The sequence below is a fragment of the Liolophura sinensis genome, chromosome 7 (genome assembly GCF_032854445.1).
Source record: "Liolophura sinensis isolate JHLJ2023 chromosome 7, CUHK_Ljap_v2, whole genome shotgun sequence".
Taxonomy (NCBI): Eukaryota; Metazoa; Mollusca; class Polyplacophora; order Chitonida; family Chitonidae; genus Liolophura; species Liolophura sinensis.
The window spans coordinates 27,386,981-27,414,470 of NC_088301.1; the positions used below are offsets into that span (position 1 = coordinate 27,386,981).

The window sequence follows — 27,490 nt, forward strand, 5'->3', positions numbered from 1 at the left end:
TCATACAGCAGCGTTGCTGTGTTGCTGACAGGCTATCACAAACACTGTCATGTTGCAAGCTGCACTGTAATGAAGCAGAATATGACAACCACTCATGCAGGCTCTTGGAAATCATGAATGGAACTGCAAAAACATCCATCACCTAGAAAATCGACACACTTCCTCTTGTTTTGAATTTTATCTTCCCAATTACCTCTTTTAACTCTTGCAGCTGTGCCTTTTGAAACAGAGTTACACATTTTCAACTAATGAACTAGCTATTTAACTTTTCGACCCAAACTGTTATATATAACACAGATGACTTTAGTTAGCTTTGTTTTCCCATAACAATGAATGCAGTGTGACTGAGACATCTGACAAGTTAATATCAGGGAAAACCATAAACCAAAAAACCCATCATGCATGCCAAATTACAACTATGAGCATGATTTCTAAATTATGGCAAAAACCGAATAAGTTATAACTGAACAAGTCCTTTGCCCATAGATATTGCTAGGTTGTACTCCAAAAATTTGTAACTGGCTGCTTCTAAATTGACATTTAATTACACCATATTGTCCACACTATAATTTGACACTGCATAAGGCCTGTTTGTCTTCGAAATTGCCCAAACACGAGAGCAACAAGTTACTGTCAGATTAAATGTGACAACTCTTACCCCGTATTCCAGCCATTTTGGATCACAAGTTTATGTACACATATAGAAATGACGTCATTATTTTGTTACCATTTCAAACCTCCACTGCTGATAATGGTACAGTTTTCTCCAATTCTACATCCTGGGTTAATAACATTTATAATACCAATGGGAATAAAATGAATTCAAAGGAAATCAATGTTTTTCTTCAAATCTCGCGAATGTGCTTGAGCACGTGAGTTTGGTGGCCATATTCGTATCGACACAACACGACATCGTCGAACTGGGGCAGCGTTCATACTCGATCTTTGTTAATTGACACTTTCTAACAGGGAAATGGCAGAGGGATCAAGGTAATTGAAAGTAATAAGGACATGCTGCAAAATTCAGTGAAATCTCATATGCATGTAAACAGAGAATTTCTTTTCTTTTGAGGGCATAGTTGTATGCTCTTCAATTTTACTTTGTCATTGCCAATGTGCGCAGGTGACACAAATTTCTCAGTTGTTGCCACGCCATTGTTTTCTGTGTTTTATCGCAGATATAATGTAATATTTTAATTGAAGTCGATAGGGGCTCTTTAAGTCATAATTTTTTTTGTGCCCGCCACTCGGTCGAGACTTTGAAAGAAGAGAACAGGACTAAAAAACAAAGAGCTGCCGAACGCCTCGTGCTGTGTAAACGCTGTCTGCTCGCCATACCTACAGAGTTTATCAGCGATACCATGTACAGCTTTTAATTTGTGAAACTCCTACGGTTTTAATTCTTGATTTTCTGTAACAAAATAGATTAATGTCAATTGAATGGTGAACAGCGAATGCACAAACTTTTTTCACAATGCGTGTAAACGGTTCAAGGAGGATATCGAAAATAGAACATGACGTCATCAAAACAACGTGTCCTGTCTTCAATGGCAGCTTCCATAATTTGCAGTCTCACGCTACAAAATATATAATGAATCACTTGTGATTAGTACCTGACAAAGACCAGAAAGATCTACATGTGCACACTGGTTGAATTGTGATTAAGCTAAGAGGATTCTACAGACCTATTAGTAGCTGAAGTTATACTTTTGCTGATATTGATGATATTGACAGATATGTTTGAGTGAGTTTAGTTTTCTCATATTGTGAGTTGTTAATTTATGAATTTGAAAGGTCACTTCCATTTATTCCCCAATGGTGGATATGGACAGACACCTTGATGTGGCTGGAAGATTAATTGACTTGATTGACATGGACCAGCTTTAATCTGTTGACATTACTCCAACCATAATATGTTTAGAGCTGTATTCTGTGTAGATAAACTTAATCTATGATACCTGGAAGTATTGAAATATATAAAATTGCCATGTCTGATTTTGTGGAGAGAAAATGAAGTTTTAAAACTTTTGAACAGAAGCAGCTAAGACTTTATGGTTTCACATAAAACCATCAAAATTAATTGGGCTTGTGGGTGTCCTTGTAATTGCTTAATTTGTAGCTTCAAACCATAATTATGATTATTTTGTATTATTTGTGTTCTAGCAAAGATGATCTGGAGACTGCCATCCTGCGGAAAAAGGAAAAACCTAACCGTTTATTTGTTGAAGATGCCATCAATGAAGACAACTCAGTTGTTTCCCTTTCACAGGTGAATTTGTTCAAGGATTTTCTATTTAGCTTGACTCCTGTTGATATCAATAATTTGGAAGTATGATGTAAGATAAAGCCATGTGTAGGAGATAAAGGTTAGAGAATTAAATGCAACCATACCAGAGAATAGCATGTGAGGGTGGTACAATGACCAAGGAGCCTCTCAACAAGGCAGTGGCTCATGCTGACTTCCAGCAACCTGCAGATGGTCATGAGTCTCACCCAGGCTATGCCCGGGTTTTTCCCACCATAATGCTGTTCAAGTGGAGATAAGCTTTCTGTGGTATTGTTAAAATAACACACTGTGTGCTCAAATGGACATTGAAGCAGCAAGGCAAAATGAACGGGTTTAAAGCTGGTAATAATCCACTTCAGGACTAGAATGATATTTATAGTGAAGCGAATAGAAGGAAAGAATTGTAAATATTAAATAGATATACACACGAAATGTAGACCTGCAGTGTAACACAGGATAAAACTATAGCTGAGCTGTCCGTATTGCCAGTGCGGTTGGAAATGCCTGAACAAAGGTCAAATTCAACGTATGAAAACTCGGAATCTGAAGTCTGACCAGAGATGTCATTGTCATAAATCGGAACTTCGTCATTCACTATGGGCACAGATTGATACGGCAGTGTACGTGCTGCTGTGTAGCTAGAATCAATCTGGAAAGTGACATCTTTTTGATCACCTGCTGAGCTTCACTGGGCGGCCAGCTGGAGATCAGCTAGGGTAGTAAATGTATTGTTTTCAGTGTGTTTGGAGTCATAATTACGTTTCTCAAAGGCCCTCCTGGCAACATACTGTTAAACAGGTTGTAATCTTTAGCTAACTCTGGACGATTTTAATCAGTTTCATCTTTAATTATTATGTAAGAATAATGTTTCCATCAGAGTTTTTTTAATGTTCCTCTGGTATGTTTAGGCGCGTTTCAGCTGACCTCACACACAGACTTGCACGCTACGCACTCATGTCGCCATCACTGATTTCCCCATGACTACTCGAGGTCTTTTTTTGCCAATCGTGTTTGTAAACTGAAAGCATTTATTTGCTACTTAGTTTTAATTGTGTAATACACACACAAAAAAAAAAAATTTGGTCAGTGCGCGGTCAGTTTCGAAGTTGTACTCTTTTGTCATGTTTGTGTGGTGAATGTGTGTATTTCATCCTGTGCAGAAACGTTGTGCTTTTGTCGGAGGATGAATGACTGACATCAGATTCTTAAAGTAAAGGAAAGCTAAACTATGAAATAAGGTTCATCATATAGACAGCTGAAAGCTATGCGTAAAAATACTTTTATACATTTATTTCTACAGATTTTTTTAAGACTGTTGAAAGGCAGTTAAATATTTGAATACTATGGCGAGCTCTATGGTCCCCTTATGGGATAAACTGAATCTCCCAACTCATTACCCTGTAAACTGAAATTGACTACACTCGACTCAAAAAGCTGAAAGAAATGAAACTGTGTAACCACCAAATGCCTCTGTCGATGTCCTGTAGGTTTCTAGGGTAGGTTTCAATACCACTGCTCGGTCAGTTTTCTCAATTCTGTAGGTGCTGCCATGACTCAAGCTTTGCTTCCCTATGGCTGCAAAAATTGCCTTTTGTGATTTTAATTCACCAGAATAAATGTTTTGTCTGAATTTCATGAATATGGAAATGCTGTTCTTGGTTAATGGCTGTACCCAGACAGTCATTATTCTGCACAGTCAGGCAAATATTTTCTGATTTTATCAAGTATTAAACAACACAAATTTCATCTTGACAAAAGCTTTTAAGGGCCAGAAATTTCATGAAATTTAGCTGGAAATTCTTAGAAAAATCAAGGAATTTCAATAGCCTTATAGTGTATGAACCCTGTCTTTAGCCATTTATCATTGTCTTATTCATGCATCATTGATCAATACATCAGTTTTTACTACTGATTGTCGTTATCATCAGTCGAAAACTGAAGGCAGCCATTTCTGTTTCCTATATACCTACAGGGAAAAATGGATGAACTCCAGCTTTTCAGAGGGGATACTGTGATGTTAAAAGGAAAACGCCGAAAGGAGACAGTTTGTATTGTATTGTCAGACGACACAATATCAGATGAGAAGATTCGTATCAACAGATGTGTGAGAAATAACTTGCGTGTACGACTTGGTGACATTGTCAGGTATCTACTTCAACTGTGATTCCTAATCACTCTCCACTCCCTCCCACACACCCCCAACTGTCTCTGCTTTGCTTTTTCCACATGTGGGCTATATGCCCACTAGTGTTTACGGTCAGCTTGTGATTGGAGACTCCATTACATATGCTGATTGTTCCATCATGCTTTAATAATTGTAACGAAGGTTGACAGGACAATTCATCACAGCATCATTTATCAGGTTAAAAAATGTCTAATACATTTGTTATCAAAGTTGATCCTTTCTAAGTGATATATGTGCCTGCTTTTGTTTGTAGTGTACAGCCGTGTCCAGATGTGAAATATGGCAAAAGAATACATGTTTTGCCTATTGATGACACAGTTGAAGGCCTCACAGGGTGAGTTTTGCATCCTAGCAACATATGTATGCAGGAGGGTCTTGGACAAGTACACTAAAGAGCCTATAATTGCATAGTTTATTGCCCGAGGTGTTTAGGGTGCCAGCTCGGCTCATTGACCCAGGATCGTCTTACCAATGCGGTCGCTGTGATTTCAAGTCCTCTTCGGCCCTACTTGAGAATGTCTGCAGATGGTCGCAGGTTTCTCTTGGACTCTGACCGGTTTTAACCCACCATAATGCTGGTCGCCATCGTTTTAGTGAAATATTCTTGAGTACGGTGAGAACACCAATCAAATATATAACTAATTAAATTAAAATGTATGTTTAATGATGGTATTCAGAGAAATAGATCACCAATCCAAGATGGTCAAAGCACGACAAGCTTAGGTCATAAACATGTACAAATAATATATGTAAATTGATTTATGCTTTCCTTTCCATTTTGATATTACATTTGTATGTTCTTTCTCTTAATTGTTGATGTAGTTTCATGTATAAACTTGACTGTCTTATCCTCACGGTTCCAAGTTTAGAGCTGTATCAGAACCTAGCCATTGTTTGTACATGTAGTTTTGTCGTTCTACTTCAGTTGTGAGCGATGACAATGTGATGTCGTCATAATTGCATTACTTTTTGCTCTGTTATTTGTGGGCCTCTGTGGCTCAGTTGGTAAGCGCGCTAGCGCAGCGTAATGACCCAGGAGTCTTTCACCAATGCGATTGCTGTGAGTTCAAGTCCAGCTCATGAAGGTCTGACAGCAACCTGCAGATGGTCGTGGGTTTCCCCGGGCTCTGCCCGGTTTCCACCCACCATAACGCTGGCCGCTGTTGTATAAGTGAAATATTCTTGAGTATGGCGTAAAACACCAATCAAATAAATAAATAAATACTTTTATTATCTGTATTTTTTAAAAATTTGTTCGAAGTATACCTGAAACCATATTTCCTGGAGGCCTACCGCCCAGTAAAAAAGGATGACATTTTCTTGATTCGTGGTGGTATGAGGGCAGTGGAATTCTGCCCGGTTTCCACCCACCATAATGCTGGCCGCCGTTGTATAAGTGAAATATTCTTGAGTATGGCGTAAAACACCAATCAGATAAATGAATAAATACTGTTATTATCTGTATTTTTTAGAAATTTGTTTGAAGTATACCTGAAACCATATTTCCTGGAGGCCTACCGCCCAGTAAAAAAGGGTGACATTTTCTTGATTCGTGGTGGTATGAGGGCAGTGGAATTCAAAGTGATCGAGACAGACCCCTCACCATACTGCATTGTTGCCCCAGACACAGTAATCCACTGTGAGGGAGAGCCCGTGAAAAGAGAGGTAATTTTAGTTCCTAGCTTTAGAAATATGATCTGCATATGCTCCTATGCAGATTTATTATTTTATTGTTTGCTTTATCAACCTGTTCAGTGTTAAGTTCATCACCTTGATCAAGCATTGCACTGAAAAATACTGTGAGGGCAACTGGAAGCTGCAGATGGTTGTGGGTTTCCCTCAGGATCTGATCCCACCGTAATGTTGCTACCGTCATATATGTGACATTATTGAGTCCAGTGTAAAATACTAAGCACACAAATAAATACCAAATAAAAAAGAAAATCATGGTAAAGCCATATTGGCTTTTCCAAAATCACTTGTTGGCTATTTCCACTACAGGGTTTTATTTGTTTTTCGTCTTGTAGGAAGAGGAAGAACAGCTGAATGAGGTCGGCTATGATGATATTGGAGGTTGTCGTAAACAGTTGGCTCAGATCAAGGAAATGGTGGAACTCCCTCTCAGGCACCCACAGTTGTTCAAGACAATTGGTGTCAAGGTAAAATTTGACTTACACATAATGTGATACCAATAAAGCCTTTACTCACTAGGTGCAAGAAAACCTATCCTCATTAGGTCCAGTGTTTGTTCAGCTTAGATTATTTGGGATCAACTAAACGTTGAATAGTCTGTCTTTATCATGAACAGGGTGGGATGAAAGTGGTGTTTCATGTGCCCAGCAGTGACAGCATCTTGTTTTCTTGCAGTCTTCAAGCATCATGTTGTAATTATTGTAAGAACTCTTGTTGAATGCTGTGACATGAAGTAAAGAACAACAAAATGGGGTATTCATGCTGAATGGATTTGCGGAATCTAGAACTACTACCTTGTGATTTTTTCAGTCTTTATGCTTCTGCTATAATATCTCCATGCGGCATATTTACCTATGTGTACTTAGTTTATTCATTGAAGACGTGGTAATCAAAAGTGCTTTACCAGACTATACCTGTGAGGATTTATGTAGTAAAAGCAATCAAAACACCTGGAAGAATGATGAGTAGCCTCATTCCTTGAATTTCAGCCATTTCTTGATCAGGTGCAAAGAAGCACACTAGACGTGCATTTTTAGTGAGAACCATTGCTGTTAGCTACTGTTAGCTGACCAGTTTACATCTTAAGGCGAGTTACCTCTGTTGCTCTGCTCCTTTTTTTCTGTCAGTGTCGTCCGCGATTGTCATTATATTAGGGGGTCCACTGGCTGAGAGGTAGCATGCTATTGCATCGCACGACTCGGGACTTCTCAGCGACGCATTTGCTGTGAATTCCGTTTCAGTTCATGCTTGCTATAGTAGAGTTCGTGCTAAAAGTCAGTTGTTTACCTCTCATATCATACTCCAAGATACTGAATAATGCTCTACTGGCGTATGCCCTGTACTGAGCTGTGTTGAAGACCTGAGGCCCAAAAAATTATCGTTGGTGTGAATATAATTCTGTCTACAGACATACCCTTCTTAGCCTCTACAAACTCTCAGAAAGACCTCAAAGTATGCGCTGATCTCCTGCCTAGTTTTGACTTTGTCTGAGCTGTACTGTACCTTATGGTAGTCCATAAGAGAAAGAAGTTTGTAAATGTTTACAAATTGCCTCCTTCACTTGCAGCCTCCACGTGGTATAATGCTGTACGGACCTCCTGGTGTTGGAAAAACTCTGATTGCTCGGGCTGTGGCTAATGAAACTGGAGCTTTTTTCTTCCTCATTAACGGTAATGTCATTTGTGGTAATGTGAAATGTATTTGACAAAAGCAGAAGCCGTTTGAGCGTTCGTACTCAGTCTTGAAAGCCTGGAAATTCAAGGAAATTAATAGTGGTCAGTTTAATGCTTGGATTTCCTGCAAAAATGAAAGTTTTGACCATGAACTTATTGTCAGTGGGGGGGCCTCCGTGGCTCAGTTAGTTAGCGCACTAGCGCAGCGTAATGACCCAGGAGTCTCTCACCAATGCGGTCGCTGTGAGTTCAAGTCCAACTCATGCTGGCTTCCTCTCCGGCCATACGTGGGAAGGTCTGCCAGCAACTTGCTAATGGTCGTCGGTTTCCACCGACCATAATACTGGCCGCCGTCGTATAAGTGAAATATTCTTGAGTAGGGTGTAAAACACCAATCAAAAAAATTATTGTCAGTGGCCTTTAAAATAAAATCTACCGACATCGCTTTCCAACTGTCGTATGTTAAATGAATTATTTGCAGGATATATGTATATTTTGAACAAGACCCGCTTGTCGACATCTATCGGGTTTGTGGTAGAGGTTCTTACCTTGGTTTTAGTGCCCCATGCATAAAACGAAAATTGCCCGTAAGATATCTCTTTTGTCAAAGAACAAAAGTTTGTTCTCTGGCAAATGCTGCCTGCCTTCATATAAGTGAAATATTCTTGAGTATGATGTAAAACACCAGTCACATAAACAAACAAATACATTTGGTGAACGTTTTCAACTGAAATCATCGGAGGTAAGACTTTTGTCTCGAGCCTATAAATATGAGAATATTGGGTGAATAAAGTTGCCGCTGTTGTATAAGTGAAATATTCTTGAGTATGACGTAAAACGCCATTCAGATTAACAAATAAATAAATTTAGTGATAACTTTTTCAACAGCTATTACAAAAGGTAAGACTTTTGTTTCGAGCTTATTAATATGAGAACATTGGGTTGCTGAAGTTTGCATCAAATTATTAAAACAATGTTTGATGCTTCCCTAGTCAATACCTACTGAGCACATATCTCTGATGCTTGGGCATTAACTATGGCCCTATAGGCCATGTTTTCTCAGTAAATCATAATGTTAAGGCTAAGTGTTTTTCTTCACTTACAAAAATATCTCTTTGCTTGTTGTTGCTGTACTGATGAAGCAGTGTCTTTTGTTCCACCACACATGGCTAGGACTGCACTTCGCAGGAATCAAAGTCAGGCTAAGAAGAAAAGCGTTACAACTGCACACAAAAACAAAAAAATATAAAGTTATAAATTTGCTAATTGGACACAAATCTACGTTTTTGCCTGTGTTGTACTCTAGCCAACACAATAATACTTGTCTTGAAAATCTTCAGATGAAATATTGAAGGTTGCAACAACTGTAATCAAAGGAGTATTTGTGATATTTCCAAAGAAAGTGGGCCAGAAACTTGTTTTGTGACACTTTTGTGACCACTTGCACATGCAGTCATATATTCTTTTATGACCATGTTTCTTCCACGTGGGAGATGTGCTTATCGGTGAGTCACGGGTAACTCACCAAAGGTCAGATGGTAAAAGAGTCACTTCGGTTTTCTCAATCCGTAGAATTAATAACCATCAGATCACTGAACAATTCTTGAATGTTGCATGAAACAACAAGCAAATAAGAAACTTGTCTTTATAGCAGTGGACACTGAATTTGATTGTTTGGTGTTGAAGTTAATGCAAGTAGGGCTATGCATAGATATATGTGTGCGCTGTCTGGAGAGTTCTGGACATTCGTTGAAACAGCCTTGAAAAGGCATTGAGTTTGAAATTTGCCTTTGTGTACGAACCCTACATGTGTGATTTGGTATTCCTGGCAGTTAACCTTGTCCTTATTGATATTACTGCATATTATCTTCAAAAATGTTTCAGCCATTGTTTTTAAAGTTACTGCATTTCACCTCAACTTGTACAAAAATGTGCTTTCAAAAGCACATAATGGCCTCAGATGACTGTTGATGCCAACGATAAAGTTTTTCTTACAGGAAATTCATCATACGTCACAAATTATAAGTGGCCCTATAGGTGAATGAATCAATCTGAACTAAACAAAATAGGTCACGTAACTGTAGGTAAAATATACTCCATGGATCCTGCGAATAGAATATGTTTCCACAGTAACTTAATTCAAGAACCACATGCTTTGAAATTTATGCAGATGGTTAGTTTTGATTTCACTTCGAAACTTCAGTCAAATAGGATAGGTTACTGACCATGTTGAATATTAAAAACCCATTTGGGATATATTCACTTTAGCAGGAATAACATTGTGATACAAGAATATTGGCAGGTATTCCTCTCAGAGTTTACATGTAGGTATTTAGGTTTAAGGCCTAAGTTCACGGCAGAGTTATCTGCTGGATCATAGCGTTTATATTTCTACAGCTAAAGAGGTTTAGTGGTTTATGTTTGATTTGTATTCTTATACCAGGCCCAGAGATTATGAGCAAGTTAGCAGGAGAATCGGAGAGTAATCTGAGGAAAGCTTTTGAAGAAGCAGAGAAAAATTCACCAGCCATCATCTTCATAGATGAACTGGATGCCATAGCGCCAAAAAGAGAAAAGGTGTGTAGCCATAATTGTTCATTGAAGGAGAGCAGTATTAGCCTTTCATTTCTACACATAGGTTTATTAACACATCAGGGGGTCGGTTGTGTACATGTGTTTTAAATGTTAATCCAGGCTTAAATCCTAATACAAGTATTGGCCCCATACAAAACAAGTGTGACTCTAGTCCAGACTAAAGTTAGTACCAGACTTGACTTTTGAACAACTGAGCCCAGCCATTTAGTGTATGGTTCATTTTATTTTTGATTTTCAGTTGGACTCTGTGTAAACCAGTAAGTAGTTAACATGCTGACAATAACTATGGTTATCTTGCAGACTCATGGAGAAGTGGAGCGACGTATTGTCTCTCAGTTGTTAACATTGATGGATGGACTGAAGCAGAGATCTCATGTTATAGTTATGGCAGCCACAAACAGACCAAACAGTGTTGATGCTGCTCTCAGACGATTTGGTTTGTTCATTTTATGAATTTTCAAAATTTTCTTAAGTGAAACATTTGGGGGAAAATTAACCTAAAAATGTTGGTAAATTGTATTGCACACAAGGATGAAAACCACAACAACAAATCTGTTGATCAGTGTCAAAGAAATTGTATTCTTTGGTACACTGCTCTGTGATGAAAATTTTCAGGCCTTTGTCTGTATTTTAGGGGGAGTAAGTTAGTAAGTTAAAGCTATTTTTGTCCAATATTAAAACAACTTGAGTTCTACAATAATAAGAATATATTGTTGGGATGCTGATCATGTCTGGTGTTTTCTGTAACACGGTTGCATTGCTACTTTTAATGCTTTTACCGGTTGTGTATTAAGACTCATCTCATCCATTTGTCTTGTTTTTGAACAGGTCGCTTTGACAGAGAGGTGGATATTGGCATCCCTGATGCCACAGGCAGGCTGGAAATTCTTAGAATCCACACCAAGAACATGAAGCTGTCGGACGATGTAGATCTGGAGCAGGTAGCCGCAGAGACGCATGGCTTTGTGGGAGCCGATTTGGCAGCCCTCTGCTCGGAGGCTGCCCTTCAGCAAATCAGAGAGAAAATGGACCTGATAGATTTAGAGGATGAACAAATTGATGCAGAGGTTCTAGATGCACTGGCAGTTACAATGGAAAACTTCAGGGTAAGTTCATGACTGCTGTCTGCTTAATAGTTAACATCCATTGTGACATAAGTGCAAACATGGGCTCGTGGATTTGAGATTAATGCTACAATAGTCCAAATCTTTCTCGGGAAATTAAAAACATCAAGAGAAACCTTTCCTTCTTGAAGATTTGAGGTGATTGTGTGTTAAAAAAGCTAGATCGTGGGATTGAATATCTTTCAGAAAAAATGTACTTTTTTAGTGTACAAATTAGAATAAAAATTTGTCTACTGAAATCCCTACAGATTCAAAAGTATTTTGACGTTATTTTCTTGGATGTTGCACAATTTAATAATTACTGCAGTTAAACTGCTAGATTAAAAGTTCAGCCAGTATATTTATAATCACCTTTTCTTCTTTGTAGTGGGCTTTGTCGAAGAGTAACCCAAGCGCCTTGAGAGAAACCACAGTGGAAGTGCCCACAGTGACATGGGAGGACATTGGAGGACTGGAAAATGTCAAGAGAGAGTTACAAGAACTTGTTCAGGTATGACACTGCCATGCTTCCACCTCTGACCTCCTCTTTCAGTGTATTTGTAAGTAAACATCAAAAAACATTGAAAATGAAAATTTTCACCTTTTGGTCGACTTCTGACTATTTTGTGTAAATGTTTCAACTTACAAAAGGAATGCCTGACTAACAGATTTGAACTCTACATTCATTTTAGGGACTCTCAAATACAATATATAAAAGTGGAAAAGACGATTTTCTTTCTTGCACAGAAAAGAACTGCATAACGGTTAAAGTTGAAATGTTAAGCTTTATGGTTTGTAGGGTTTTTAAGAGCTCCTGGAATTTGACTTTTTCTATTCTATGCAATCAAAAGTAATTTTGACTGATATTTTGAACCATGTATTTTTAGGTTAAAGAACTTCAGTCATTGAGATACTTGCCTTCGTATCTTGACATTTCTAAGTTGATAATTATCATCTCTTTGTTGAATATTTTGTTTGTTAAAACTTTAATAATTCTTAAAATATGAAATCATCAAGACAAGATGTACAATATTTGGAGTAGGTGTACATAGACATCTTGTTTCCACTTTCAGTATCCAGTGGAACATCCTGAAAAATTCCTGAAGTTTGGTATGACCCCATCCAAAGGTGTGCTGTTTTATGGCCCGCCAGGATGTGGTAAAACTCTGCTAGCCAAAGCCATTGCCAATGAATGCCAGGCTAACTTTATCTCTGTCAAAGGCCCCGAGTTACTGACCATGTGGTTTGGAGAGTCGGAAGCAAATGTCAGGGATATCTTTGATAAAGTAAGTACGCTAAATGACCAATTACTAATACACATAATTATTCACCCTTTAAGTTCGTCCTCGCTTGGCGCTCAGCATGAAGGGGATAGTGCAACGACTGGTTGACCCGTATCAGTATAATGGCTCGGGCAGGGCATCTTACTTGCCTTCGGTAAGTCGTCTCAGTAAAGCAGCGCTAAATAAAAGAGCGGTGGAAACCCATCCTGCAACAAGGAGGCACATTACACATACATGCACCCTAAGGATTCCCTCGTCGTCATATGACTGAAAAATTGTTGAGTACGACGTTAAACCCCAAGCACTCACTCAGTTTAAGTTTGTAGTTAATACCCACAGGGATTTTCGAGTTATTTCTCATTTTGTTATCCTGTATGGTGGCCAGCAGTCTTACTGTTTTAAAGCTTAGTCCGATTTAAGTAAAAAACAAAAAGCTCTTCCATATTTGTACATGATAGAAACTGCAACATGTAATGTTCTTCTCCAGGCCAGGTCCGCTGCTCCTTGTGTCCTGTTTTTTGACGAGTTGGATTCCATAGCAAAGTCAAGAGGTGGAAATGCTGGTGATGGTGGTAAGTTGAAATGGAGCCCCTGAATTTTGAGAAAATCGGATATATAACATATGGTTGTAAGCCTCCTCATCTTACCCCAGATCAAACCTAGTATGTTTGTGTCTGTTTTTGCGTGGAGGTACAATAATTGAGGACTTGCCACTTGGTCGGACCTAGTTCTAGGTTTTGACCTAAGTATGTTCTAATACACTTCCAAAAACCTAAAATTTATAGCAACAACTGTTCATCAAATCCATTATTAATATTTCACCCCAAAGTCTAGACAGGGATCATGTGATGAGAAATCCTGCTTCTCAACAAGAATATAATTTAAAAGTATATGGCCAACATCAGATAACAACACGCACACCTAGATTTCGTACCGCAAAGTCTACCACTTTCCAAGAATTGTTTTATGTTTTGTTCTCCAGGTGGTGCTGCAGATCGTGTGATCAATCAGCTTCTGACAGAGATGGACGGTATGAGTGCTAAGAAGAACGTCTTCATTATTGGTGCCACTAACAGGTATTGGTATTGAATGTACAGCATATTATAGTCCTCAATCAGGACTGGTTATTTATAGATTGCCGGTGCTCTCATTGTCTGTGTTTTCCTGTAAACTTTCTGCAGATCAGTCACCTTCATTAAGCACATCAGTTCTCTGATCAGGGGTCAATCCTAGGTAAGGTCACACCTAAGACCTTAAAAGAGAAAGTTATAGCTTTCTCGGTCACCCCTAAGACCTAAAAAGAGGAAGTTGTAGCTTTCTTGCTTGGCGTTCACACTAAGGGAATAGTGCAATGACTGGTTGACTCGTATCACTATAATGGTTTGGGTGAGGCGGCGTGCCTGCCTTCAGTCAATCGTGTCCGTGAAGCAGCACTAGATAAAAGAGCTGTGAAAAGCCGTACTGCAACAAGAATGCACATTTCACGCACATGCACTCTAAGGAGTCCTTGTCGTGATGACTGAAAAATTGCGAAGTACAATGTTAACCCCAAGCACTCACTCATTCACTCACACTCACACTCTATGGAAATGACTGTCATTGTACCAGTGAAAAATTCTTGAGAATCTTCAATAATCAAATACGTAAAGCCATAATCATTCATTCATTCAATAATCGAATAAAGGTATTAATCAGGAGACATTAGCATTGTGTGGTTATTTCAAGCCTTTTCAAGAAGCCATTGGCTGCTGAGTTTTTATCCATTTTGTTCCTTGTGACAATTCATCGCAGATAATGTGTTGTAGTTTTACTCCTGTTTGTTTAAAACGTTGTTGCACTGTTCGTGGGTTCTTTTTTGTACATGTAGCACTCATAAAGTGATACAATAGGCCCTTGACCAGTAAAGTTGTGTGTTTGAACCCTGATCCAGTTGGTTTGGCTGCAGCTTTGCACCTGAAGGTTTGTCCAGTATCTCTCAAAGGACAATGGAGGGGCCTCCGTGGCTCAGTTGGTTAGCGCGCTAGCGCAGCATAATGACCCAGCAGTCTCTCACCAATGCGGTGGCTGTGAGTTCAAGTCCATCTCATGCTGGCTTCCTCTCCGGCTGTATGTGGGAAGGTCTGCCAGCAACGTGCGGATGGTTGTGGGTTTCCCCCGGGCTGTGCCCGGTTTCCACCCACCATGCTGCTGGCTGCCGTCGTATAAGTGAAATATTCTTGAGTACGGCGTAAAACACCAATCAGAATAATCAAAGGACAATGGTTTCCTCTACCAATATTTTGTAGTCTTGTATTAAACTTCGATCAGGTAAATACAAAGAACAAATAAACCTGCATCATCTGTCTAGGCTTACCTTGTTTGCCAAATACAATGTTTGTGGCATTGAATAAATTGCATAATTACATTTTTCCCCCCACTACAGACCTGATATCATTGACCCAGCTATCCTGCGACCAGGTCGTCTGGATCAGCTCATCTACATCCCTCTGCCAGATGACAAATCCCGTATTCAGATCCTCAAAGCAGCCCTTAGAAAATCCCCTGTGTCAAAGGTTAGTGTTGCTTTTTTAACTCCTATAGCATTCACAAAACCTGGTGTAGAAACTTGATTTAACTAATGCTTTGTTCTTCTTGTAGACTAACGTCTAGCATTATCCAGTTGTGCTGCAAGCACATTATGTAATCAGGGCTCATAAGCGGCCTGGAAATTCCAGGAAAGTAGCAGTGGTCAGTTCCAGGCCTGGATTTCCTGGAAAATGAAAGTTTTGGCCTTAAATTTATTGTCGGTGGCCTTGAAGGTTACTTAAGTTAATAAAATTTAGCAACATCACGTTTCAACGATGGTGTGTTAAGTGAAATTATTTGCAGGAGACCTGTACATTTTGAACTAGGCCCATTTTAAAACATCTATCAGGATTGTAGTAGACGACGTTACCTTGGTTTAAGTGTCCTATGCATAGAACGAAAATGACCTGCAAATTATCTCCTTCGTCAAGGAGTAAAAGTCAGGGGAGATAACCTAGTGACAAGTTTATGCCTGCAGAATGGAGTTGAGTAGTGTCACATGTTTTGCTTCTGGAAAGTTGGAAAGTACAAGTTTCAAGACTGATGGCTTTCAAACTCTTTGTATCAGAAATGGATACAGAAAGATACTCAAAACTGATATGTTGTAAACTGTAGTGTTTGTCAACAAAGCAATGACGAGCATAATGCTATATGGGAGAAGCGTCAGTTTGTAGTCAGATGACGAGGCAACAACATATATCAAAGATCAAGGTGACAAGTGTGCCTTTAATTTAATGATGGGCCTTCGTGGCCTAGAGATTTAGCACGCCAGCGCGTTGCATTGACCTAGGAGCTTCTCATCAATACGGTCGCTGTGAGATTAAGCCCAGCTCTTGCTGGCTTCCTCTCCAACGGTACGCAGGAAGGTCTGGCAGCAGGCTGCGGATAGTTGTGGGTTTCCCTCCATGTTCTGCCCGGTTTCCTCCCACCATAATGCTTGCCGCCGTCGTATAAGTGAAATATTCTTCAGTATGACGTAAAACACCAGTCAAATTAGCAAATAAATAAATTTAGTGATAACTTTTTCAACAGAAAATACCAAAGGTAAGACTTTTGTTTCGAGCTTATTAATATGAGAACATTGGGTTGCTGAAGTTTGCATCAAATTATTAAAACAACGTTTGATGCTACCCTATTCGATACCTACTGAGCACATACCTCTGATGCTTAGGCATTAACTACGGCTCTGTAGGCCATGTTTTCTCAGTAAATCATAATGTTAAGGCTAAGTGTTTTTCTTCACTTACAAAAATATCTCTTTGCTTGTTGTTGCTGTACTGATGACTTTTGTTCTACCCTGTATGTCTTAATACTGCACTTGACAGGAATCAAAGTTAGGCTAAGAAGAAAAGCGTCACATCAACACACAAAAACAAAAAAATGTAAAATTGTAAATTTGCTAATTGGACACAAATCAGCATTTTGTCATAGCGTATTCTAGCCAAGGCAATAATACTCTCCTTGTAAAAGTGCTATAATAAAAATATCAGGCTATTAACATCCAAAGAGTTCGAAAAGAAAGAAACGTTGAAGGTTAAAACAACTGTAATCAAAGGAGTATTTCTGATATTACCTGGGAAAGTGGGCCAGAAACTTATGACGCTTTTGTGTAATGTGACCTCTTCCACATGTAGTCAAATATTCTTTGAAGACCATATGTCTTCGACGGGGAAGGTGTGCATATCTGTGAGTCGCGTGAGAAAGTTCATTGATAACTTGCCAAAGGTTGGACTGTTAAACGTGGCACAATTAATAACCATCAGATAAGTGAATAATTCTTGAATGTAGCATGAAACAACAAGCAAATAAGGAACTTCTTTTCATAGCACTGGACACTGAATTTGATTGGTTAGTGGTAAAATTAATGCAAGTACAGCTATGCACATATATATTTGTTCTCTGACTGGAGAGGCCTAGACCTTCAATGGAACAGCCTTGAAAAGGCCTTGAATGTGAAATTAGCTGGTGTGTACGAACATACTGATTGTGTTTCATTTGTCATTCTATTTCAGGATTCAGTGTGAGATCCTCGTGTGTATGAGTTCGATGTGAAATAGAAACATACCCCCATTAATAAAAGTAACTTCATTGTGTTGTTGTAGGACATTGATCTGGAATTCTTAGCCAAGGTGACCCATGGCTTCAGTGGTGCAGATTTGACAGAGATTTGTCAGCGGGCCTGTAAACTGGCCATCCGAGAGTCTATAGAGACAGAAATTCGTCAAGAGAGAGAAAGGGCTCGAAATCCTGATGCAGATATGGTATGTGATAACTTGAAATTTGTTTAGTGTGGTGCAAAGAACCATAATCTTTCTACCCAACTTGGGTACAAGAAACAAAAAAACAAATCTTAGCTGCGGATGAGTGGTCAAGCTTTTTTGTTGGTCACAAGTACATGTATATACGCTCTGCAACCAACTGTTGCCTCGGACACGAAATCAAAATTGTGCAGATTGTGGTTGGTGGGTATGAAGTCCATAACATTGAGGTAATTTTACATGAAGTTCGGGACAGATTACTTGCCTTCCACTAATATGGCCTACACTTAAACTCACTACCCAACGGGGTCATCAAATCCGTTTCTAGCTTATGACAAAATCAAAAGCTCTTATTTTGTGATACTTAATAATTGCATAACTGGATTTTTCACCCAGTCCAGGGGCCACACTGGTTTAGATGGTTAAAGGACTGGCACCTTACAACTATAATTCCCTGACCAATTCTTGAATCCAGCAGCTCCTGCTATTTTGGCCGTAGCATGAAGCCTGGGAGTTAGCCAGGTGCCTATCAAAGTGATTTTCACTGGGCACTGTGGTTTGCTCTGCTTGTAAACTTCAGTACCATCCCATAAGTGGAATAATTCTTGAGCCCAGCGGTAAACAGCAATCAGTCAATCGACAAGCCTTCATCAGCTTAGTACATGGATTTGAATGAGAAAATCTTTTTTTTAGGAAGTGGAAGAATCAGACCCTGTTCCAGAGATCCGTCGGGATCACTTTGAAGAGGCCATGAAATTTGCTAGGAGGTCAGTCAGCGATAATGACATTCGCAAATATGAGATGTTTGCACAGACGCTTCAACAGAGCCGAGGGTTTGGTGGCAACTTCAGGTGAGTTCTCAGAAAATAGAAACTGTTTACCATTTTTGCTTACAGCCTGTGATTTTTCACTTACTACTCAGCTTTTTACACTACGTACTACTTTGTGAAAATTGCATGAAACATAGGTGATTTACTGCAGATCAAGAACGTAGACATGTCTCATTCCTCAGAGGTAGATTATCTCCCCTTGGTGTGTCTTCAGTTATTTGCTCTTTGACCGGTGCAAAACTTTTGTCCCGCAGATTATTGCATTTTAAAGTTGTCATCATCAATTGTGTGTGTAGCAATAAAGATGATGAGCATGGAGTGAAACAAAAATTTCAGTTATTGTTCATTCATGCCGAGAAAGCTTTTGGTTGTAATGGAGTGTGGAAAATGGGCCTACACAGGCCAAGATCATCAAAATAGCCCGCTCCATTAGTCTCTGCTATGCCCTAGCAAATTACATTTGGCCTGTAGTAAGCCGAGTAGAGTATTTGTGTATTTTGTTCTTCAGAATTGTCTGCAGTGTAAATCAGGCTGCGCGGGAATAGACAAAGCATAAATGTAATTCCATATAAATAAGAGTAAATAATTCATACATGCAAGAAAGCATTGATCTGTATTACTTGCATGGCATCTGTTGAGTTAAAATAGTGCACTTCTGAAGAATGATTAAATTTATTCCTAGGAGATTGTATTGTAATTGTTCAGTGCTTAATATATAATGACTTAAGGATAGAGGAAACGCTTCATTTTCAGCTGGCCTTAACTTTGCACAGGCATAGCTTATGTCATACCCTGAACAATGGCGTTAAAAATAGGGAAAGGAATGTTGAACAAAATGTACTAGGTGGTGTCTCAACAAGTACCACTGGTATTGAATTTAGAGTTTGCACACATGTAGAGCACAATAACAGGAGGGTATGTTCCATCTTTATTCGCTTTGTGCATATTAAATACCTGAAGGTGCAAATTTCATGATTGGTGTATTGTTGATTAGAGTCAGTGTTAAACAAAATGTTTAAAGGTAGTATTGTAAAAAGCACTACATGTAGTTTGTTAAGAGCACAGTAACATGAGGCGGATGTTCCATTGTTAATTTGCTCTGTGCGTGTTGAATACGGTAAATTACAAATTCCATAATTTAGTATATTGTGAATTCGGATAAATGTTGAAGTAAATGTTAGGGGTGGAATCTCTAACAAAAGTACTGCATGTATATGTATTACACATAAAGCACAATGACACTAGGGGGATGTTCCATAAATTAATTACCATAAATCACCAAATTCACAGCTTCATTACTTTATGTATTAAGTTGAAGCTTTGCATTCATGTGTCTCCTTGCATTCATGTGACTCCTACAGGAGAGGCTAGAGGTTATTTTTTAATAAGGAGTTTAGTATGTAGCCTGACATTTACCGGTACAAATAAGCTTTTCAGCTATTTTCTTGGAATGGAAAAATGACTGTGAACTACCGTTTGCCTAAGGCGCCAGCAATTGGTCGTGAAATTAAGTAGTAAGTTGGTGAGATGAAAGGTGATACGTGTCAAACCACTTTGCATGAGAGCCCGAATTGTAAGGACTTTCTTGGTTCTCAGTAAGGACAACATTTTCGAATATCCCTGACTTTTCAAGGAAAATGTGCATGGAATTGAGAGCTATTAAAGACATAAACTATACCTCCAAAATGAAAAAAAAATGAAAAAATTCTCAGTTTTTTGGCATATCTTCATTTTTTTAAACCATGTGCATCATTTTATAGTATCTTTTCATGTAACCATTATTATTGTGTATGTTCAGTTAAATAGTGCTAACATTGTAGACTGGTGCTGACCTAGTGAATATAAATGTAGGAACAACTTAGCATCCACATAGGCCCAATTTACGAAAATGTCAGCACTTGCTTGTGAATTTTATCTCAAATGCAATATTACAGATTTTTTTTAAGAGCATTTGCCAGAGGCTGAAAGCAGCTTAAGTTACAACAAATGCCCGCAGATGTCATTCATGACTATGTTGCTCATTTTGCCTGATTGTGAGAGTTCTGTTGATCTTAGAAACATGTGTTCAAGTTTGTTAGGAAGGTACATACAGGCTGATTCTCCACCTGAAAAATGTGTTATTCTCCATCATAAATCATATCTTATAACCTTTGTTTGTCTCTAAGGCTGCACTTTCTTGGACGAATGTTTAGTTCAGATACAGTAGAGCAAATAATATTCAGAGACATTGGGTATTTTAACAGAACTTTTTTCATTAACATGTTAACTAAAAGAGTTTTTTTCTGGATACCGAGCTGGCAAAAAATTCTGTATGCTTAGATGCAACTTGTCACTTTGATTATCATAGCCCATAAGGGCTTTGAGCTTGTATTGTTTTTTTTTTGTTTTTTTTTCAAGCAGTAGATGAGTTTAGGATTTGGAAAAAATCCTTCTCGCAGGGTTATAGACGTATACAATCTGGACTCTACATATCAGATACCTTGGACACCCATTCACTGGATTTTCTGTCTGTGATAAGTAGTACCGGTGCTATCTGCAGGTTGTTAGTTCAGTCTCATTAGGTTTATGTATTTCTAAAGACTGCAGGTCTCAGTGTTGTGTGACTTCCTTTTACATATATGTATGTTGGAAAAGCTATCAGCACAGCCATGTTAGTGAAACTGCAACCTTTCTGCTGGTGGTCCAGACTCTCTCCTGTTTCTCTCTGAAACAACAGCTTAAAATAATATTTAGCCGTCTTTTTTTTCCCCACATTTCCATTTCTCAATATTTGTATTTTCAAAGGGGAACCAGGCTATGGATAGGCTCTGAAAAACCAAACATACTCTCATTGTATGTAAGTTCAAAGAGTCCCTGTGTACATTTACCCAGGGCACACTTTTGTAGACATCAACTTTGTTAATCGTATTTGACATGTCTGAGTAAAATATCCAGGACAATGTAGAAAAAAAGGAAATTTCAATTAGATCTTGCTCTTAAAGGCAAGTACGTTGATAGATATTTTTATACCCAACGTATTTTGATGTGTAAATTACTTAACAGGTAGCTTTCTGCAGCTAACATTCAATCTGGATCATTTTGGCATCTATTGACAAGTATTATCTCTTTGTGCTGTTATGTAAAAAATACATGGTATATTAAGGGTTACATGCTGTTTAAAAAACAGAAAATGTCTGCCAGCAACCTGCAGATGGTTGTGGGTGTCCCAAAGATTTCGTCCCACCATAAGACTGGCCGCTGTTTTATGAATGAAATAATTTGAGTAGGGTGCAATCAAATAAATAAAAGGGGGACTCCAGTTTGGGCTTGGTAATAATGCACATGTTGAAATCCATCTCTGTCCAGCTTCAGGCCAGTGGATTCCACTTGTATGTGCCCGGTTTCCTTACCGACTTAGCACCGTCATAAGATATTAATCTCTTCATGACATTAAACTTTGATCAAAGGAAAAAAATGAATTTCACTGATAATTTTTATGGATTTATAATTTTAATTGTAAATTTACAATGTACAATATACAGCTTAAGTTTCAAGAATAGTATAGAGCAGCCGACAGAAATGGAGTCCCCTGATGATTTATCAAAGGTAGATCTGTGAAAAGCTGCTGATGAATCTATCTGTGTTAATGAGGAGTCAGACCACCCAGTCGCTGACTAAGACAATACACAGTGTAGATACCTGCAGCGAGAAGAATGCCACAGGCCACTGCTCACTAACTCCTTGTGTTTATGCTGTCGTTGCAAGATTATTTTCACAAATGGCAGTTATGTCAGAGTTCTTTTTTATTGCCTGTCACATGTATGTTATCTAAAGCCACCTGGCCTTTTCTTTCTTTTATGTTTGTGCCTTTTTTTTTTTTTTTTCTTTTTTTAAACAGTGTTTATTGTTGATAAATAATATTCGTGCTATGTCTAGCAGCAGTTTTACATTCAGTAAGGTAAGATGAGGTTATAATGATAATAATAATCTTTGGTCGCTTTCTGTATATATTGTATACCAAAACGGTCAAGGATTATGGAATTTTCCATTTTTGTCTTCATCAATTTTTATGATATCGATGGATTGTTTCGATATCATATCATATTTCATGGATTTGCCCTGCCACAAGAAGAGAGTAGACAAACCTAATCATGACTCGTCATCATATGACTGAAGAAGTATGGTATAAAACTTTGATATACGTACCTGGAAAACCTTTCATTGCTTTAACTTTTTGATGCTATTCTGTGTTAGATTACAGTATTTTTCAATTTGACTTCTTGAAATGAGGGTAAATTCTGTTAGTATAGTAAAGTTGTGTCCCTTTGCCCATCATTTTGTTTCTCCAAATTCTGTTTCAATTCAGCAAGGTGTAGTGGTAGTAAGAGGTATTTTGAAATCATTGTTCATGCTCCTAAATACCGACGTAACCCGGCCAGATAATTGACTTGTACCACTTTTTCTTTGGTTTACCACTCAGATGGATGATTTAAATGTGCAGTGTTACAGTGCCTTGCCCTTAAGGCAAAATTCATGACTTTGTTGTTAACCCCATGTGAACCTTGATTGTACATTCTCTTCTGGATTATTTATGGTTCACTTCTGGATTGTTTTATGGTTCACTTCTGGATTGTTTTATGGTTCTAACATGTCCATAGATTTATGACCACAATTGTATGCTCTCAGGGAAAAACATCACGTCAACCTCTTCTCTAGACAAATATATTTTAACAAATGTCGAAAGACATGGTGGAAACTGATAAAAACATACATGTAATTTTGAATTCTTCAGTTTGATTATGTACATGTAACAGTTACCATTCATTTTCCTCATGTGCCAGCAAGAGTTCCTGGGTTCCTACACCACCCCTTCTCCCCCACACACCCCCCATCCATCCAACCACCACCACCACCACCACCATCACCATCATACTGGCCTCCATTGTACAACTGAGTTTGTGAAATAGTGTGTACAGCATAAAACATAACTGATTTTTCACCACTGATATATAATTTTCAGAGGGGGGCAGTGGGGTAGCTTTCACACAATCAAAATATTTCCAGGCTAGCACCATTGGTATTTAGTCTTGATGCTACTTCCTGGCATTTCCTTATTGGCCTCCCCTCTCCTTCCATCTCATCTACGACCACCCACCAGGAACACTCCCCAAGCCCTCTTCCTTCAGCCCAAAGCAGTCCAGCTTTAACTAGGATTTGCCTTTGATGTACATGGCACTGTTAAGAATCTTCACATTTGCTTAAACAGAACAGGCTTACATGAACAGGCAGTCAGCTCATAGGCCTTGGTACATGAGGCTTAGGAGTCTTACTGGATCATGCTCATTACAAATAGCGTAACTCCAGGATCTAAGAGCTGTTTTGAGCATTGTGCAAAAATTTATTGACTTTTCATTTGATCTTATAAGTATATAGTTTAGTTTACATGTAAACATCTCTGCTTGGACCTTGAATTGAGGTTAGTTTTGAAATTTTGTCCTAACCCTAACATTAAACTAAAGCCTAAGTCACAATTTATTTAAAAACACAACCTCAGTCAAACTTGTGGGGCCAAATTGCATCCAATTAGCTTTTTCACATAATCCATTTTAGAAACTAAGGCCATGTGAAACTTGTTGTCTTGTATCAAAATATACTATGTAGATATATAAAAAATGAACACAAGATCAACAAAATGAAAAGATTTAAACATTAGATATATTCTGTATTCAGGCATTCTCCGAGAACTGGATCAGCTGAAGAACTGCCAACAAGAAATATGATAATTTCCAAACTTCTTCATTATTAAAGAAAAAAGTGGAATAAATTTGTGTAAATAAATGTTATTCTTTCAAAATGTGGAAAAGGAAACAGTATGGGTTTTAGTTAAACCTTTCTTATGAAGGCAGTCATTGAAAATCGGCAATGTCAGTCAGTTTGAAATCTCTGCTTGAACACTTAATCTCCTGTAGTTCTTGCAGTGCACTTTTAACACCTTTTGATTAATTGTTTGTTACAGTTTTCTGACTGGCCATGATGGTGTGTCAGATGGGATAGGTTTTGTTCAAAGATCACTTCTTATTAAACATATTTCCGGTGTGTACCCTGTTGAAAAGCAGGCCTATATGTGTCCATTGTCTGTCACTTTATTAAGCCATAATGTCTTTGACAGAAAGATCCCAGTGGATATTGTTTGTTTATGGCCTGTGATGTGACATTTGCAAAGTAGGACAATTGAGAATAGACTGTTACATGTAGATCTAAGGTTGTTAATTGTCCAAAAACAATGTTAGTGAACTGGATGCCATGTTGTCAGCAGAGCAAGGTTGACCCTTTGCCAATACCAGCTGTTGAATTTTAGGATGGTTTGTTAAAGGACTACAACAGTGTGGAGACCTGCATCATTATGTCTTAAAAGCAAGGTTAATTGATAAGGAAGGAAATAAGTCTGACTTGATTCCTAAATTGTACAAAAATTGCAGTGTGTGTATACCACTATGGTTAGTTTCGGAAAATGACACCGAAACTTAAGTTTTCTGTCATTTCCAATTTTGCGTCGTGTGACTTCATGCAAGAACACTTGGCGTCACCCATTGACGAATAGCAACAAATGACGACACACCTTCAAATGCACAGGACGTCATTCCAGCATAACTGCCTTACTCCACATCACATTTAACTGATTCACAGGTGTCACATAAGGAATGTTATCGTATCAGGAAAATTTTACAGAAACCCTCGAAGATTTCTTTTTTTTTTTTTTTTTTGGAAAACTCTAAACATATTGAAGTAGTCTTCATGAACAGTGGTGTTAACTCTGCTCCCTAAGGTATCCTTCATATCATTTCACTATTTCTACCTAGCTTCACTACGAACACTTTAATCCTGGTAGTTTCTTGTCACCAGAAAAGATAACACCTGGAATATTGACTTGTCTAGCCATTACTTAATTGTTTTGACATATCATCTTTGTCAGCAACTCAGACTTATCTGTTCTCAAGGTTTTGATCCTGTTGCATAATTTTAATTCTAGGATATTGTAATGCAGGCAGAATAAATAATACATGTATCTTCTACCTTCATACATCTGCAAATGAGCAAATTATTTGAGCTCAATAGCTGAAACAACACTTGCTAAAGTTACCATACAAAAGTAGAGCGTCCGCTTCGGGAGCTGTAGATCCAGGGTCAATCTTGGGTTGAGTCACGCCTAAGACCTTAAAAGAGGAAGTTGTAACTTGCTCGCTCAACGTTTAGCATGAAGGGGGATAGTGCAGTGACTGGTTGACCCGTATCAGTATAATGGCTCGGGCAGGGCGGCTTACTCAGTAAGGCGTCTCAGTGAAGCATCACTAGATAAAAGAGCGGTGGAAATCTGTCCTACAACAAGGAGGCACATAACATGCATTATAAGGATTCCTTCGTCGTCATATGACTGAAAAATTGTTAAGTAGAACTTTAAACCCCATGGACTCACTCACTAAATTTTTTTTTACATTGGCGCTTGTGTGGTTTTTGTGTCCAGATTTCTGAACTTTATAACCGCAACAAGCAGGTCTGTACATTGATCAGCCTGTTGATTAGTCAAATTTTATACATTGTCTTTTTCTGGTTGCCATTCTCATATTCATGGGCGTATGAGCAAGATAGCAACTGCTAGGGAGATTACAATCAGTGGGAATTCACTTTTGTTTGTACTTTGCAGCTAAGGTGTATTTCTCTTTGTTTCAGATTCCCAGGAGCCACAGGTACACCAGGGCAAGGCACTACACAGGCCGGTCAAGACTCAAACTTTGCTGAAGGAGAAGATGATGACTTGTACAGCTAGACAACTTGCAGTGCTTTCCTGTTTATTTGAACCAAGCATGGTAGTTCCTTTTCCTTACCAACGGAATATCTATTAGCTCTACCTGATCTGACAGTAGAAGCATTTTACTGTACATGTATATGCATTATCTTGTTACTGATTTGTCAATTTTTCATGAAAGAAGGCTGTATGATATGCACTGTGCTTTTGCAAGAGATAGAACCAACATGTTAAATGGCCTAAGAAGTTTTGATGTTCACTAATCCCCAAAATTGTTTGACCCAATGAGACAGTTTTTCTTTTTTTAATTAACTTTTAAACCACACAGAAGTAAAAATGCTGATTTCATTGTCTTGTGAGACAGATTATATCAAAATATTGTAAGTTATCATATATATATCTATAAAATATATATACATATGTATCTTTATAAACATGTGTGAATTTCTGGACAGACATTTTATTCAATGCCATGTTTATTTTTTCTGCCAGCTCGGCAATATATTGTAATTCATTTGAATTGTTCTTGACAAACATAATATAGACAAATCTGCTGTTATAAGCATACTAACTAGTTCTTGGTGGATCGAAATGCCCTCTATTTTTATCTTGTTGGACTGGCCTTCATTAGTTCACCTCACTCACATCATATTTGTTATCCCCTAAAAAAGCCAGATGTCATTGTAAATGGAGTGTGTGTGAAAGTGCTAAACACAGATGTGGTAAACCTAACCACCCCCTGGGCATTTATGCGAACTCCACCTGTCTGTGAGGTAAATTTCTATCAGTTGGGATCAGCTGTTCTGTGTGCTTCATTGATGTACTTAGTTGGATCGAAAATCGTCGTCTGTGCTTGTTCAAAAATGTTTCATGGCATAGCTTTCATCACAGTGGTTGTTTTATAATAAGTTACCATAGAAAGGGTTCAGTAAAAATTTAAATACAGCAAGAAATGACAAAAAATAAAAGTTATGCACATTTAGTGACCCATATGTCTTAAGTTATCTTGTGGTGATTAAAGTTTCCATACTCTCAATAGCCTTTGTCTTTCTGTTTAATGAAATTTTTAAGGGTCGTTGGTCAAGATGAGTATCAGAAAGTGTTGGACACGGGTAACAAGTGACCTCTGCAAGTCATGTGGACGTTGACCCCACTGCAGGGAGTATACAGTTAGTGTAACGAGCAATACTGTATGAGGAGTGTGGCATTAGAGTTGGTTAAAGACCAACGAGGTCG

The 27,490-nt window shown here is 38.3% G+C and overlaps 1 protein-coding gene across 1 annotated transcript; it reads left to right on the forward strand.

Annotated features, from left to right (window-relative positions):
• Positions 1–882: 882 nt before the first annotated feature.
• LOC135470083 (transitional endoplasmic reticulum ATPase) lies at positions 883–27,292 on the forward strand. The gene is made up of 18 exons (XM_064748827.1): positions 883–990; positions 2,164–2,269; positions 4,260–4,432; positions 4,726–4,806; positions 5,945–6,137; positions 6,500–6,631; positions 7,732–7,834; positions 10,281–10,414; positions 10,733–10,868; positions 11,261–11,538; positions 11,924–12,046; positions 12,609–12,821; positions 13,306–13,390; positions 13,801–13,894; positions 15,241–15,370; positions 17,486–17,644; positions 18,335–18,492; positions 26,179–27,292. The coding sequence occupies exons 1-18, from the start codon at positions 974–976 to the stop codon at positions 26,273–26,275; spliced, it is 2,412 nt and encodes an 803-aa protein (XP_064604897.1). The 5' UTR covers positions 883–973; the 3' UTR covers positions 26,276–27,292.
• The last annotated feature ends 198 nt before the right edge of the window (positions 27,293–27,490 follow it).